The following is a 17,179-nucleotide window of genomic DNA, read 5'->3' on the forward strand; positions in this document are numbered from 1 at the left end:
ATCTCCTCAGACTGTAGACACATCTCCTCCAGACTGAAGACACATCTCCTCAGACTGAAGACACCTCTCCTCAGACTGAAGACACCTCTCCTCAGACTGAAGACACCTCTCCTCAGACTGAAGACACCTCTCCTCAGACTGAAGACACATGTCCTCAGACTGAAGACACATCTCCTCAAACTGAAGACACCTCTCCTCAGACTGAAGACACATCTCCTCAGACTGTAGACACCTCTCCTCAGACTGAAGACACCTCTCCTCAGACTGAAGACACCTCTCCTCAGACTGAAGACACCTCTCCTCAGACTGAAGACACCTCTCCTCAAACTGAAGACACCTCTCCTCAGACTGAAGACACCTCTCCTCAGACTGAAGACACCTCTCCTCAGACTGAAGACACATCTCCTCAGACTGTAGACACCTCTCCTCAGACTGAAGACACATCTCCTCAGACTGAAGACACCTCTCCTCAGACTGAAGACACATCTCCTCAGACTGAAGAAACCTCTCCTCAGACTGAAGACACCTCTCCTCAGACTGAAGACACATCTCCTCAAACTGAAGACACCTCTCCTCAGACTGAAGACACCTCTCCTCAGACTGAAGACACCTCTCCTCAGACTGAAGACACATCTCCTCAGACTGTAGACACCTCTCCTCAGACTGAAGACACCTCTCCTCAGACTGAAGACACATCTCCTCAGACTGAAGACACATCTCCTCGTGGTTGATGCTCTAATTGTGAGTCGCTCTTGATAAAATGCAGCTCAATGAAAAGTAGTGTGTTCACGACACTGTTGTGTTATCACTGCTCTGATGTCCAGAAACAGCAGATTTGAACAGTTTGTTTAATTGTTAACGTCTCTGTGTCGACTCCTGCTGGTTTTAAATAAGTTGAATGAATTACAGACTCGATTTTAATTGTTAAAAGAAAGAAAGAAGAAAACGATAAGAAATAAAAATCTATGCAAAACCAGCATTAAAGAAAATAGGGTTAGGGTTTGGGTTCAGGTTCAGGTTCGGGTTAGGGTTTGGGCTTGGGTTCGGGTTAGGGTTAGGGTTAGGGTTAGGGTTAGGGTTTGGGTTCAGGTTCAGGTTCAGGTTCAGGTTCGGCTTAACGTGTGAACTGACCTGATGTCCTCGTCAGATGCAAACAGGATGACGGCGCGGGCGTAACGCGTGTCCAGCAGCAGACGGATGATTTTATCAAAGTCCGACGGTTTGTGGTCGTGAGGAATCTTCAGTGACTGAGCGATGCAGATTCCACCTGAGGACACATGGAAGAGACATGTCAACACGTGACCTGTGGAACACGTGACCTGTGGAACACGTGACCTGTAGAACACATGTGGAACACGTGACCTGTGGAACATGTGACCTGTGGAACATGTAACCTGTAGAACACATGACCTGTAGAACACGTGACCTGTAGAACACATGTGGAACACATGACCTGTGGAACACGTGACCTGTAGAACACGTGACCTGTAGAACACATGTGGAACACATGACCTGTGGAACACGTGACCTGTAGAACATGTGACCTGTAGAACACGTGACCTGTAGAACACATGTGGAACACGTGACCTGTGGAACATGTAACCTGTAGAACACATGACCTGTAGAACACGTGACCTGTAGAACACATGTGGAACACATGACCTGTGGAACACGTGACCTGTAGAACATGTGACCTGTAGAACACGTGACCTGTAGAACACGTGAGCAGCGTGAACAGTTTCTCTGAAGTTAGAGACAAACATTAAAGTTCTGAGCTTCTGATGAATCAGCTGCTTCCAGAACATCAGACGGTTCCCTGGACGCTGGGGGTTCCCCGTGGTTCTCCGTGGTTCCCGGCTGATGGATGTTCTCCACTCTCAGTCATTGCAGACGTGAAAATCAATGGAGACATTAGGAAGCAGGAACTCAAACCAGTGAAGAAGAATGGAGGAGGAGCTTCACAACGTGGATCATGGATCAGTACCAACAATCTGTTTCTGTGAGTCCAGCTTGTTCCTCTGAGAACTTAAGATCCAGACCCATGAATCTTCACACATGTGAAGCACCTCATGTGCTTCACATGTCGAGGTCGAGGCCATGGAGGGACGTTGGGTTCGGGGTCGAGGTGAAAGGTTAAAGGTGAAAGGTGATGAACGCAAAGGAGAGTTTGTATCACAGGGTTGATTCCGGACGAAGCCCTGTGCCGGGTTGTGTCGTACTGTGTAATGTTGTATTGTTGTGTTGTGTCTTGTTGTACTGACAGATGTATGAGGTTGTGATTGGCTCGGGTCCCGATGCTGTGTTCCCTTCCAGCCGTGGTTCTGAGCATTCAGCCTTGACGGCGCCCCCTGGCATCTAGCGGACATTTTAATCACTGTAGACACAACACAAAACAACACTATACAACAACACACACAACACAACAACACAACACATGACCAACATGCTACAAGGCCCCTGATGTTCTCATCTGAGGTTGTCTCCTGAACGATGGAACCATCTCCACATGGACAGACTGAAGACACATCTCCTCAGACTGAAGACACATCTCCTCAGCATGATGACACATCTCCTCAGACTGAAGAAACCTCTCCTCAGACTGAAGACACCTCTCCTCAGACTGAAGACACATCTCCTCAGACTGAAGACACCTCTCCTCAGACTGAAGACACATCTCCTCAGCATGATGACACATCTCCTCAGACTGAAGACACCTCTCCTCAGCATGAAGACACATCTCCTCAGACTGAAGACACATCTCCTCAGACTGAAGACACATCTCCTCTGACTGAAGACACCTCTCCTCAGACTGAAGACACCTCTCCTCAGACTGAAGAAACCTCTCCTCAGACTGAATACACATCTCCTCAGCATGAAGACACATGTCCTCAGACTGAAGACACCTCTCCTCAGACTGAAGACACCTCTCCTCAGACTGAAGACACATCTCCTCGTGGTTGATGCTCTAATTGTGAGTCGCTCTTGATAAAATGCAGCTCAATGAAACGTAGTGTGTTCACGACACTGTTGTGTTATCACTGCTCTGATGTCCAGAAACAGCAGATTTGAACAGTTTGTTTAATTGTTAACGTCTCTGTGTCAACTCCTGCTAGTTTTAAATAAGTTGAATGAATTACAGACTCGATTTTAATTGTTAAAAGAAAGAAAGAAGAAAACGATAAGAAATAAAAATCTATGCAAAACCAGCATTAAAGAAAATAGGGTTAGGGTTTGGGTTCAGGTTCAGGTTCGGGTTAGGGTTTGGGCTTGGGTTCGGGTTAGGGTTAGGGTTAGGGTTTGGGTTTGGGTTCAGGTTCAGGTTCAGGTTCGGGTTAACTGACAGATGTATGAGGTTGTGATTGGCTCGGGTCCCGATGCTGTGTTCCCTTCCAGCCGTGGTTCTGAGCGTTCAGCCTTGACGGCGCCCCCTGGCAGCGCCTCACGCTTCGACCTTTCAGGGTTTGACACTCACAGCTGTAACTCTGCTGTTCAGTGGTGGAGAAGAATGAGGCCATGATTCAGTCTGCTGGTGCTACACACAGTGAGGTGGACATTCTTTAAGCAAAGAATGATTACCTGGATCAATATGGAGTCACGGTTTACAGATCAATCCGGAGGTTGCTTGGAGTGGACGTGTGGTTAGCGGCAGACGAGGCTGTGATTTGTTGTCTCCTCTGTGAACAGGAGCAGCAGTCAGCTGCTGTTTAATGGAACTCGTCCAGAAGGTCAATGAAACTGAAGATCTACGACTCGGAGCGTCGCAGAGACCTGCGTCCGCCTCACGTGGAAAAGACTTCAGTCTCACAAACACTGGATTTAATGATCGGATTTCAACCAGATGTTTGACACCATGTAACATACTACTAACATGTGTCCTTTACATCGGCATTGTTGTCAATCCATCCACTAGAGGGCAGCGCAGGGTGGAGACACTGCCCCCCCCCCCATGACTTCCAGCGGTACTGCTCTGTTTCGTCTGTTCGGACTGAAGTCTTCGTCTTTGAGGTCTGAGGTCGAGGACGAATCAGCTTCTCTGTCTGTCCAGCAGCTGATCCAACGTTCAGACATCAGGGCAACAAACCAACTCGTGGAAGAATGTTTATCATTTCCTGAAAAAAGTTGATTTCACATCTGAGGAGGAAACTTCAGAAACATCTGTGAGAGAAAAGTGGATCGTCCAGTTACAGGAGAGACCCACACAGACACACAAACACAGACACACACACACACAGACACACAGACTGTTGGAAACTTTACTGAGAAGCGAGTGGAGCAGCGTCCCGGAGGAGGTTCGGTGACGCCGGAGACTCGAGGACGATCACCTGTCCGTCCACAAACCTCTGAGGTTTCACGTCACGTTATTGTTGCACTAAACGGACAAAACAGCCTGATCTGCTTCAGGGGTCGTGTTCAAATTGTATCTGAAGAAGTCGATGAGATTGAAACGAGAACACGGACGTGTCTTTAAAATTTAGAATTATGGAGAAACATCCTGCATATTTTACAGTGTTTGATCTGATCCATTATAAATGGTTTGCTTTGAGAGAGAGAGAGAGAGAGAGAGATAGAGAGAGACAGAGAGAGACAGAGAGAGAGAGAGAGAGAGAGAGAGAGAGAGAGAGATAGAGAGAGACAGAGAGAGACAGAGAGAGAGAGAGAGAGAGAGAGAGAGAGAGAGAGAGAGAGATAGAGAGAGACAGAGAGAGAGAGAGAGAGAGAGACCAGAACAGGCTGCAGCTGGTGAGATGTGGTCACCTCCAGGTCATGTTCAGGTGCGTTTCATCAGAGACGTGAGTCTGAGTCCAGAAGCTGAGGAACCAGCAGCTCAACATGTGGAGCTCAAACATCTGTGACTGAACCAGTTACAAGGAGAGCGGTCTTCTTCACTTTGAAGACGAGGGGTTACAGGAGAACATGGATGAATCAGCAGCGTCGGTGATGAAGGTGAGAAGCGTCCACATCACACTGCAGCAGGGCATTCTGGGAAACACTGGTACAGTCACTCTGTGACCACAGATTCATAATTCACACCGAGCTCTAGCTGCTCTCGAGCTTCTTCGGTTCAAAATAAAGCTCACACCATGTTTCTCAGAGCACCACAGAAAGAAAGACCAGGGGAGTAGGAAGGTTGATGAGAAACATCTGGAATCTGTTGCTGATGTTTAATAACCACGCTCTTTATACTGACAACAATGTAAACTACACTTTCACCAGCAGCAGGAACATGCTGTGAATATATCAAAGTCCAAACAACTTCACCATTAATTATTATTCTATATTATTTTTATAATATACATCAAAGTCATTTTATTAGAATCATAATTTTACGCCGTCGTGAGGAGCGTACATGACATTTCTTTTACTTTGTTATACTTTATATTATATTTTGGAGTAAATACTTCTATACATAATTATATTTCAGTATTGTAAACACAGGGCAATTATTTGTTAATGAGTCTACATTTGGTATTGTTACTATTACCTTCCAGGGAAATCTGAAACGTTAAGATTAATATCATGAAGTCGTTCCTGTGACGAACAGGAAGCCAGATCCACACAGAGATTTGTGTTTCCTGTCGGGGACGAGCTGCAGGCGTTTAATACACCACTGGTCTTATGATAATAATAATAATAACAAAACAATTTTAATAATAACAAAAATAATAAGGATGTTAATTATATTACCAATAATAACAATAATAACAATAATAAAAACAACAATAATAATGATGGCTGTGTAATCTCTGTTTTCAGATCTCCACATCCAGCTGTCCGAGCAGATTTCCCATGAGGCCTTGCTGTGGCAGCCGGTCTCTGCCTCATTACATGTGATGAATGTGGAGAAACACTGAGCGCTCCGAGAGTCACCCCACTCTCCACCCAGCATCACCATTACCCCCCCCCCCCCTCTCCAGCTCAATAACTCCCCCATTACTCCCCACTCCAGCTCCATAACTCCCCCATTACCCCTCCCCCCCACTCCAGTTCAATTCACTGTACAACCAGCAGCCCCATTACCCCCCCATGCAGCCATTCATGTGTTTATGACGTTAGGATCGTATCTGTCAAACTTTATTAAATTAATGCTGAAACAACAACACGTCCTTGATTGAAGTGAAGAAAATCTGCGTCACAGTCGATAACAGCTGGATCGAGGTTGAGTATGATATATACAATTACTCTATATATATTTATATTATAATATATACTAATTACTCTATATATCTAATATTATAATATATACGAATTACTCTATATATATTTATATTATAATATATACCAATTACTCTATATATATTTATATTATAATATATACTAATTACTCTATATATATTTATATTATAATATATACGAATTACTCTATATATATTTATATTATAATATATACCAATTACTCTATATATATTTATATTATAATATATACTAATTACTCTATATATATTTATATTATAATATGTACTAATTACTATTCTGTCACATAACATCTCAGTGTGTTAACTAAGTTAAAAGACATGGCGCCACGAACGGCTGCCACGGTGTGTTGGTGCGCACTGCTGTGTTTGTTTTTAGTATTTAATTCTGTTAATTGCGACCCAACTCGGATTACTTTCACGATGGACGAGCTTCTTAACATCAGGGACACAACACCATCTGATTTATGTCCCAACTTTCTCGCATCTTCCGTGGATTTAGTTGATTTACTGGTCAAAGGTGCGGTGCTCCTCGGCCACGCAGCGAGACTGAGGCGGAGACGGAGAGGAAAGCGCGCTGGGGCTCTGGTGCGCTTCAGGGAGAGAGGATTTCGCTCATCACTCCCGTGCATTCTCCTCTCTAATGTCCGCTCGCTGTGCAATAAGATGGACGAACTGCGCCTTCTCATCCGGACAAATAGAGACTTCTCCCTCTCTTCTGTATTCTGTTTTACTGAATCGTGGCTGACCGAAGCCACACCGGACTCCGCCGCACAGCTGACCGGCTTTCAGCTGTTACGCGCGGACCGCGACCCGATCCTCTCACGCAAGGCAAAAGGCGGAGGGATTTGTTTTTATATAAACCAGGGCTGGTGCAGCGACGTGAAAGTCATTTTACAGTCCTGTTCTCCGGACCTGGAAACTTTTTTCATCACCTGCAGACCGTTCTACTCTCCCCGGGAATTCACCTCTTTCATCCTGGCTGGAGTCTACATCCCCCCGCAAGCTGACGTGCGCGAGGCTCAACGACAACTCGCTGAGCAGATACTGGGAGTGGAGAGAAGGAGAGAGAACACATATTCCCCCGTTATTGTCCTTGGGGACTTTAATAAGGGGAACTTATCTCAGGAGCTCCCAAAATATAAACAGTTAATTAAATGCCCGACCAGGGGGGAGAACACCCTGGATCACTGCTACAGCACCATCAGCAAGGCTTATCATGCAGTCTCCCGCGCTGCCCTGGGTCTGTCCGACCACGCTCTCATTCACCTGATCCCGGCTTACAGACAGAAACTCAAGATTTCTAAACCTGCTGTGCTGAGATCAAAGAACTGGAGCAGCAGAGAAGCTGTGGAGGAGCTGCGTGACTGCCTTGAAAACACAGACTGGGACATTTTTAGAACTGCCACTTACAGCCTGGACGAATATACAGATGCTGTGACGTCCTACATCAGCTTCTGTGAAGACCGATGTATTCCAACACGCACCAGGGTGTGTTATAACAACGACAAGCCCTGGTTCACAGCAAAACTCAAACAGCTTCGTTTGGAGAAAGAGGTGGCCTTCAAGAGTGGGGACATGGATAGGTTCAGACTAATTAAATACTCGTTTGGCAAGGAGATTAAGGAGGCCAAACGACTGTATTCAAAGAAGCTGGAACAACAGTTTGCAGCCAACGACTCCTCGTCTGTCTGGAAGGGCCTTCGTGTGATCACTGGCTGCAAGACCAAATCCCCCCACTCTGTGGAAGACTTGAGACTTGCCAACGATCTGAATGACTTTTATTGTAGATTCGATAGACCCTCTCAAACCCCCCCCGCATCTATCACACCTCTTCTCCCCAGCCTGGACAAAGACACTAGCCCCCCCCACAAAATGGCCCCAGACTGCCCCATCACCTCCATCCCCCCCTTCACACCTCTCTCAATTCAGGAGAGAGATGTAAATAAGCTCCTGAAGAAACTGAACCCCCGCAAGGCAGCTGGACCAGACGCTGTCTCCCCCTCTACACTGAGGCACTGTGCGGATCAGCTTTCTCCATTGTTCACGGACATTTTCAACACCTCACTGGCTGAATGTGTTGTACCCGCCTGCCTGAAAACATCCACCATCATCCCCGTTCCCAAGAAGCAGAGGATCACAGGCCTTAATGACTACAGACCAGTCGCCCTGACCTCTGTAGTAATGAAGACCTTCGAGCGACTCGTGCTGACCCACCTCAAAACTATAACCAACCACCTCCTCGACCCGCTGCAGTTTGCCTACAGAGCCAACAGGTCCGTAGACGATGCAGTCAACATGGGACTCCACTTCATCCTCCAGCACCTCGACTCCCCCAGCACCTACGCCAGGATCTTGTTTGTGGACTTCAGCTCCGCATTCAACACCATCTCTCCAGCTCTTCTCCGGGACAAGCTGACCCAGCTGAGCGTGCCTGACCCCACCTGCAGGTGGATCACCAACTTCCTGACCGACAGGAAGCAGCGCGTGAGGCTGGGGAAGCTTGTCTCTGACACCCGGACCATCAGCACTGGAGCCCCTCAAGGTTGTGTGCTCTCTCCTCTCCTCTTCTCCCTCTACACCAACAACTGCACCTCCAGCCATCCCTCTGTCAAACTCCTGAAGTTTGCCGACGACACCACCCTTATTGGATTAATTTCCAATGGGGACGAGGCCGCCTACAGAGAGGAAGTTAACAGCCTGGCTTCCTGGTGCAGCCAGAACCACCTGGAGCTGAACGCTTCAAAAACTGTAGAGATGGTGGCAGACTTCAGGAGGAGCCCAGCCCAAACCGCCCCCCTCACCATGTGCGACTCCCCAGTTAAAACAGTGGAGTCATTCAGATTCCTGGGGACGATCATAGCACAGGACCTGAGGTGGACGGAGAACATCACCTCCATCACCAAGAAGGCCCAGCAGAGGATGTTCTTCCTGCGGCAACTGAGGAAATTCAGCATGCCGCGGAAAGTGATGGTTGAGTTCTACACAGCCATCATTGAGTCCATCCTCACCTCATCCATCACCGTTTGGTTCGCTGCCTCCACTGCCAAGGACAAGGGCAGACTGCAGCGGATCATTCGGTCAGCTGAGAAGGTCATCGGCTGTGACCTGCCGGCTCTCCTAGACCTGTTCCACTCCAGGACCAGAAAGAGAGCAGGCAAGATCATCGCTGATCCTTCCCATCCCGGTCACCACCTGTTCCAGAGACTTCCATCTGGGAAAAGGTTCCGGGCCGTCAGGACTAAAACCTCGCGTCACCTGAACTGTTTTTTCCCCATGGCAGTGGGGCTCACAAACAAGCCCCCCCCATCACACTGACTCTGCTGACCCCCCCCCCCCCCCCCCACCCTCGCACATAATTTATAACACTACATTATTGGCACTACCACCAATCTTTGCACCTTAAAACCGAACACAACACATTTACTGTATATATTATTTTTTCGATATTGTTGTTTTTTATATTGATGTTTATATTGCTCTATATTGTTGTTTTTATATTGTTGTTTGTAAAGTGCACCAACCACACCAAGGCAATTTCCTGTATGTGAAAATATACAAGGCAATAAAAAGAATTCTGATTCTGATTCTGATTCTGAAGACAAAAGATAAAAAGATTTCTCTCCCGTCAGAGAGTGAACATGTGGGCGTGGACGATGAAGTCTCGTCTGACTCACTGAACAAAGGTGTTAAATAAAAACCTGCCTCTGATCACGTGACCTTCCTGACGAGGACAAGTGGAGTCAAACAGAAATCATGGTTATCAAAAGTTGATCAATCCCACAGAACAGAGGACACATTGATCAAATCATCTCCTGTCACATGACTGTGAATTAACCTCTGACCCCTCAAATCAACACCTTGGGTTTCTTCTGCCTCAGTCAGGAAAATGTCCTCAGGTTTCAAACACGTGAAACTAGAAGAACACAAACATCTCAGGATGAAGAAGAGGAGCCGGACACGTAGAAGACGAAGACGTCAACTTGGAAACACGAGGAGATTCCAGATCTTCTGGTGATGAGGGCCGACCCCGGTGTGGATGAGCTGTAAACAACAACACTGATCTGTCCACAGCAGAGTTTATACGTCCTGCTGCTCTGCAGGCTCCGCCTCCTGCTGCTCTACAGGCCCCGCCCCTGCTGCTCTACAGGCTCCGCCCCTCGCCTGATTGTTCCCACATGTTCCTGTTTGAACAAGTCGCACCTGACAACCTGCTGCTGCTTCACAAACACCAACTACACAACATGTCCAGAAACAAACTGCTGCTAGACAAACACCAACTACACAACATGACGCAGTGTCTCTCATCAGAGGCTTCACCTCCTCTCTGATCTGCGTCTCCCTGAGAGGAGGAGCTGTGTTCCTCTCTGCTGGGAACACTGTGGGTGTTAAATAAAGAAAATGGGTCAATGATAAAGCAGCTGCTGACACGGGGGGAAAGCAGCTCCGTGCGTGTTTGAGATTCTCAGTAATATTTGATCTGCTGCCTCAGACACTGAATCTGAAGTTAAGTGAACTTTGTAAGTTTTGCTAATTAAAAAAAGATGAAATGAAATTAACTGATTTCCTGTCGACATCATTCGACAACAAGTCTCATCGGCCGACCTCATTGGTCCAGACTGAAATACCACGACAACTATCTGATCAGAAGTTCAAGTTCCCCTCAGGATGAACTGAAGGAGGTTATTATTAGATTATATCTGAAATCTGATGTTAAAATGTTCAATTCATCTGATCAGAGACTAAGATCAGATTAAAACTAAAGATAAAGAGACATGACTCAAGCATCATCGGTTCATATCCTCAATCTGGATTTGTGACTCATTCCAGTGAAACCTTTTTATCTGTCGAGGCTCCGCAGCAGAAACATCGTGGATGGGTTTTAAGAAGCAGCGCTTGTGTCAGGATGATGGATGGACTAATATGAGATGTTATGACTGAGTCGTCACTGTGGAGATGAACTGATGAATGAGCTCATACTCTGTCTTACATATCTCTGGGCCTTTCTGGGTTGTGTCTGTTTTCCTGCTCACAGAAGATGACAACCGCACAATTTCTGACAAAAGGTCTAGAACCAGAGATTTTGAAATACTGAGATCAAATTGAAGAAAACATGTATAAAATAATAATATAATATATATATTAGAATAATAATCATGACGAAAGTTGCAGGTCGTCTGACAGCAGCAGCAGAGACGCTGGGTTTGAACCCACAGGTTGACCTTCAGATTCCTCCTCCTTCTAAAGCTTCTCATCTGAAGGACAGAAGGCTGAATGCTGCTCTTATCGTTCCTCTTCGGCCTCGAGACCAAACGGCTGCAGAGCGAGAGAGATTGTGGAGAGCTCCGCCTCCGATACTCTGGAGAAGCCTCAGACCGCTGAGTCGTCTCTTATGCTCCTGTTCTATCAAACCATCTGAGATAGTTTAATTCACTTTGATATACAAGAGGAGCTTTATCAGCAGAGTTCAAGTCTAAGCTTCTACGACTTATTCAAACGGTCATTGAGATCATAGGGAGAAGAGTGAGAACGTCTAAGACCAGTGCAACACTAGTATAAAACCAGTATAACTCCTTTATAGCGCCAGTATAAACAACATTTTAAAACCAGTATAAAACCAGTAGAAATATGATTATTAACCAGTATAAACCAGTACAAGCAGAAGCTTCAGACACAAATGACACTTTTCTGTCAGATCTGATTTATCTCTGAATATTTAGACTCATGGAACCGTCACTGTGGGACCGGGGGGGGGGGGGGCTGAACCAGATGCTATTCCCATTGAAACATATCCAATGTTCAGATCTAGTACCGCCCCTGCTTTAAAGAGAATCATTTGATAAGAGACCCCCCCCCACACACACACACTACTTCGTCGGTGGAGGAAGCAGCTGATTCCACCTGGAACTCCCAGGTAAAGCTACAGGTTGATCAGCTGATGGAGCTGCGTGTACTCGTTCTCCAGCAGCTGATGAAGTGATGAGTAAACACACCGAGGAGGAAGGTGGGGGAGGAGCCTCACGACCGCCATGGGTACTGGAAGAGGAAGGAATCATTGGAATCGAACACGTGAACTTTAGATCCAGATGTTCATCTCATTTCACACGTGGTTCTCTTCTTCATCAGATGCTCACTCTTCCCTGAATGAGGCCAATACACCCGATCTGTATGTAGCTGATACTGTACTTCATGTTCTTCATGTACTTTATGTACTTCATTTACTTCATGTGCTTCATGTGCTTCATGTACTTCATGTACTTCCTGTGCTTCATGTACTTCATGTACTTCATGTACTTTATGTACTTCATTTACTTCCTGTGCTTCATGTACTTCATGTACTTCATGTACTTTATGTACTTCATTTACTTCATGTACTTCATGCACTTCATGTACTTTATGTACTTCCTGTACTTCATGCACTTCATGTACTTCATGTACTTTATGTACTTCATTTACTTCATGTACTTCATGCACTTCATGTACTTTATGTACTTCCTGTACTTCATGTACTTCATGCACTTCATGTACTTCATGTGCTTCATGTGCTTCATGTGCTTCATGTGCTTCATGTACTTCCTGCTGGTGGGATTCAGGGCTCAGAGTGGTTTTATACTGCGTACTCACAGTTTCTACTGGACAGAGATCTCTCACCTGCTTCCTTCACGATGTGTGAACTCAGACGAGGAACGAACTTCCTTCATTAAGAAGCTTCAGACACAACAGATACTCCACAGTCTGAGGTGATGAGTACGAGAACATCTTCGTCTTCTTCTTCACGATGATTCACAGGACGAAGGCATCGCACTGGGAGGCGGCCAGGACTTATTGAAAGATGGCTGCCACCATCATCTTCCTGACTTCAACCACGATGTCATCGCTTGTTAGCGTGTGTTCTCACAAGGTCTGGGGCCAACAAAGGTTTGGACATACAGGACGTGTGACGAAGGTGAAGCACGTTAGCACGTTAGCTTTTTATTGACCCTTCCATTCCATTAATTGGTGTTTGCTGTGCATTCTTTCATTGAAGCGCTCCCAGTGCCAACGCACACTGGAGCCCACCCACCAAGATGATTATGGGAGAAATGGTGAAGACAACAGCTCCCATGATCCCACCCTGCTGCATGATGTCATCGAACTACTTCTTTTGTTATTGGTTTTGATTTAGACTCCCCTAGAGGCCAAAGGTACACACTGCACGTTGTTCTAGCTCGTCATGTTCGATAATGTTTTACTGTTTGTATTTCTCCTGTTTGGTTTAGTTCTTTAGTTTCTCTTTGGAGTCGTGGAGCATTGAGCTGGATATTGTGGGAGGAGAGTTGGTGTCAGTTCTTTACAAGCAGCTCCTCCCTCACTGTAGAACCACAGAAGCTCCTCAGTGGGAGGGAACATCACACAAACTTTTAAACGTCTGGGTCCTGAAGCTTTTAGTGTCAGAGAGGATCAGCGGAGAGACACTGACATGTGAAAGCAAACAGATTTTTCCTGCTTCCCCAGCTCTGCACTCAAACGCCCCACATGGCAAACAGCTGGGAGACGTTCCTCCCTCCGGCTCTGTGCTGAGCTCATATGTTATTACAGAGCCCAGTTTCCCCGTCAGCATTTCAACCTCTGAAGAGATGGGAGCAAATATCTCACAACATTTCACCATCCTGCTGCTTCAGAGATAATAGCGTCCTGAGGCGGCTCCGTGATGTGTCTGTCGAGGAAGCAGCAGAATAAAACTCTTCCGACTTCTGCATCAACACGAGCAGGTCACGTTTAATACAACATCCCAACTCCAGGAGCTGTGAACGAGAACCAGTTCATCTTCGTCTGCCTGAACTGGGAACTGGTTCTTTTTAAGTGTGAACTGGCTCAACACTGCTTCTGCAGACGAGCTCAGTATTTATCCACCTTCTGTCATTCATCGTCCTGTTCCCACAACAATCGTCTCCAAAGGGTTCGTACAAATGGTCAGAGCTAGCAGTCAGAGCTAGCATTCAGAGCTAGCATTCAGAGCTAGCATTCAGAGCTAGCAGTCAGAGCTAGCAGTCAGAGCCAGCATTCAGAGCTAGCATTCAGAGCTAGCATTCAGAGCTAGCAGTCAGAGCTAGCAGTCAGAGTTAGCTGCTAGAGCTAGCGGTCAGAGCTAGCAGTCAGAGCTAGCAGTCAGAGCTAGCAGTCAGAGTTAGCGGTAAGGGTTAGCAGTCAGAGCTAGCGGTCAGAGCTAGCGGTCAGAGCTAGCAGTCAAAGCTAGCCGTCAGAGCTAGTGGTCAGAGTTAGCGGTCAGAGCTAGCGGTCAGAGTTAGCAGTCAGAGCTAGCAGTCAGAGCTAGCTTCTAGAGCTAGCAGTCAGAGTTAGCTGCTAGAGCTAGCGGTCAGAGTTAGCGGTCAAAGTTAGCGGTCAGAGCTAGCAGTCAGAGTTAGCTGCTAGAGCTAGCGGTCAGAGCTAGCAGTCAGAGTTAGCTGCTAGAGCTAGCGGTCAGAGCTAGCAGTGTGCATCAGAGCCTCGGTGATGGATGAGGCCGATGGTCCAGCAGACGTCATCTTACAGAAACAAAATGTGGTGAACACAGAGTCTGGAACCAGCCGCCGCTCTCACCTGCTTCTCTGGAGACCTGCATGAAGGCGTCCACGCCCTTCTCGCCGTAGCTGCCCTCCGACGCCACGGTGGAGACGTAGTTCCAACCCATGGCCTGGACGATGTCCACCATGGCCTGAGCCTGGAAGCTGTCCGGAGGGACCACGCGGGAGAAGAAGTCGTAGCGCCGGTCGTCGCTCAGCTCCGGGGCCGTGGAGGCATAGCTGATCTGAGGGATCTGAGGGGGGGGGGAAGACATGTGACGTCACAGGGAAGCATGTGTTACTCAGGACATGTTCTCTGAGTGAACTTCACCGTGAGAATTCATGAGAGAACTTCTGTGTTTGCTGGAATGAGAGTGAAAGGTGAAGATGATCAGAGGTCAAAATGAAACTCAGAGAAACTCTTTGTGAATCCCATCTCTAGATATCTCCTCCACTGAGCCCTGACCGGTGGACACGCCCTCACACCGTGTGTGTGTTCGTGTTGTGAAGCAGCTTTAACACAAACACACACCTTTACATTGTTGTAACATTGTAAAGGTGTGTGTTTGTGTTAATTGTTACATTGTTACATTAGTCCCTGACCCTAACCCTAACCCTTTCTTTTCTCCTCGTTAGTTGTGTCTGAGTTGAGTCAAATTCAACCAATCAGAGCTCAGATCAGGAGATGATTTATTCACCGTTTGGTCAAGATGAACAATGATGGACGGGACCTCTCACATGTCATGTGACCTCTCACGTGTCCTGTGACCTCTCACGTGTCCTGTGACCTCTCACACGTCCTGTGACCTCTCACGTGTCATGTGACCTCTCACGTGTCCTGTGACCTCTCACTTGTCATGTGACCTCTCACACGTCATGTGACCTCTCACAGGTCCTGTGACCTCTCACTTGTCCTGTGACCTCTCACACGTCATGTGACCTCTCACACGTCATGTGACATCTCACACGTCCTGTGACCTCTCACACGTCCTGTGACCTCTCACGTGTCCTGTGACCTCTCACACGTCCTGTGACCTCTCACGTGTCATGTGACCTCTCACACGTCCTGTGACCTCTCACTTGTCATGTGACCTCTCACACGTCATGTGACCTCTCACAGGTCCTGTGACCTCTCACTTGTCCTGTGACATCTCACATGTCCTGTGACCTCTCACACGTCCTGTGACCTCTCACGTGTCATGTGACCTCTCACACGTCCTGTGACCTCTCACTTGTCCTGTGACCTCTCACACGTCATGTGACCTCTCACTTGTCCTGTGACATCTCACACGTCATGTGACCTCTCACACGTCATGTGACCTCTCACATGTCATGTGACCTCTCACAGCTTTGATGTTTAAGTTTTCACATCAGGAATCAGGAGGTTACCATAGCGATGATCTGACGTCCACACAAGTAGAAACACACACATCAGAAAACTGAACAATCTTTGTCTAAAGAGCACAGCAGCTGGCTAACACTAATTACACAGATTAAACATGTATGACTGCATTGTGTGTGTGTGTGTGTGTGTGTGTTGTGTGTGTGTGTGTGGACTCAGTTCTGAATCACTGTTGATTTACAGTGAAGATCAAAGTTCATCATTATTTCACCTCAGAGAAACAGGAAGTGCATCCATGGCAACTGTCACGTGCTCATGTAACTTTGAACGAGTGTCGTCTGGAGACACTGTGTGTGTGTGTGTGAGTGTGTGTGTGTGTGTGTGTGTGTCTGTGAGTGTGTGTGTGTGTGACTGACAAAGAGGATTTGAGTCCACAAAACAGTTTCAGGGGTAAAAAGTATCTTCCGACGCGGTGCATTGAGGGACGGTCTGAAATGTTGACGTCCACTAGCTCCGCCTCCTGACGTGGACTTTCATCGGGTAATCTGCAAGTACCCCCCCCCCCCCCCCCCCATAGATAATGTGGGAAATATAATGTTTGGGTGAACTGTTCTTTTAATAACAATGACCCTGCTCTAACTACAGCAACCACTGATTTCATTAACACATCTCATTTTCTGAGACACACACACACACACACACACACACACACAACAACAGGCTGTTATTTTCCTGAGTCTGATGGTAAATGAAGCAGAAAGCAACAAGAGACTGGATGTGACTCACACATTGTGTTACAGTGTGACTCACACAATGACTCACACTGTGACCCACACTTTGACTCACTGTGTGTTGTTGTTATCAATATATTTTTTTAAAACTGAATTTCATTATTCAGCTGGATGCGATTCAAGGAAGACCAACTGACCCACTCTCCTCCTCTTCCTCCTCTTCCTCCTCATCCTCCTCTTCCTCCTCTTCCACCTCTTTCTCCTCCTCTTCCTCCTCTTCCTCTTCCTCCTCCTCTTCCTCTTGATGTCGGCACAGTGGTAGAATCTTTGTATTCCTGTGGTTTCTCTCAGACTCTGAAAACCACGCCCACA

At 46.9% G+C, this 17,179-nt stretch overlaps 1 protein-coding gene across 2 annotated transcripts in view; it reads right to left on the reverse strand.

Annotated features, from left to right (window-relative positions):
- Positions 1-17,179, reverse strand: part of grm7 (glutamate metabotropic receptor 7) — a 59,133-nt gene that overhangs the window by 24,099 nt on the left and 17,855 nt on the right. For both annotated transcript variants that reach the window (XM_062409895.1, XM_062409902.1), the window contains exons 2-3: positions 14,772-14,988; positions 1,132-1,267 (exon numbers count right to left, since the gene is read on the reverse strand). In XM_062409895.1, the coding sequence (XP_062265879.1) occupies positions 1,132-1,267; positions 14,772-14,988 (353 nt within the window). The remainder of the gene's footprint in view (positions 1-1,131; positions 1,268-14,771; positions 14,989-17,179) is intronic.

The sequence above is a fragment of the Platichthys flesus genome, chromosome 2 (genome assembly GCF_949316205.1).
Source record: "Platichthys flesus chromosome 2, fPlaFle2.1, whole genome shotgun sequence".
NCBI lineage: Eukaryota > Metazoa > Chordata > Actinopteri > Pleuronectiformes > Pleuronectidae > Platichthys > Platichthys flesus.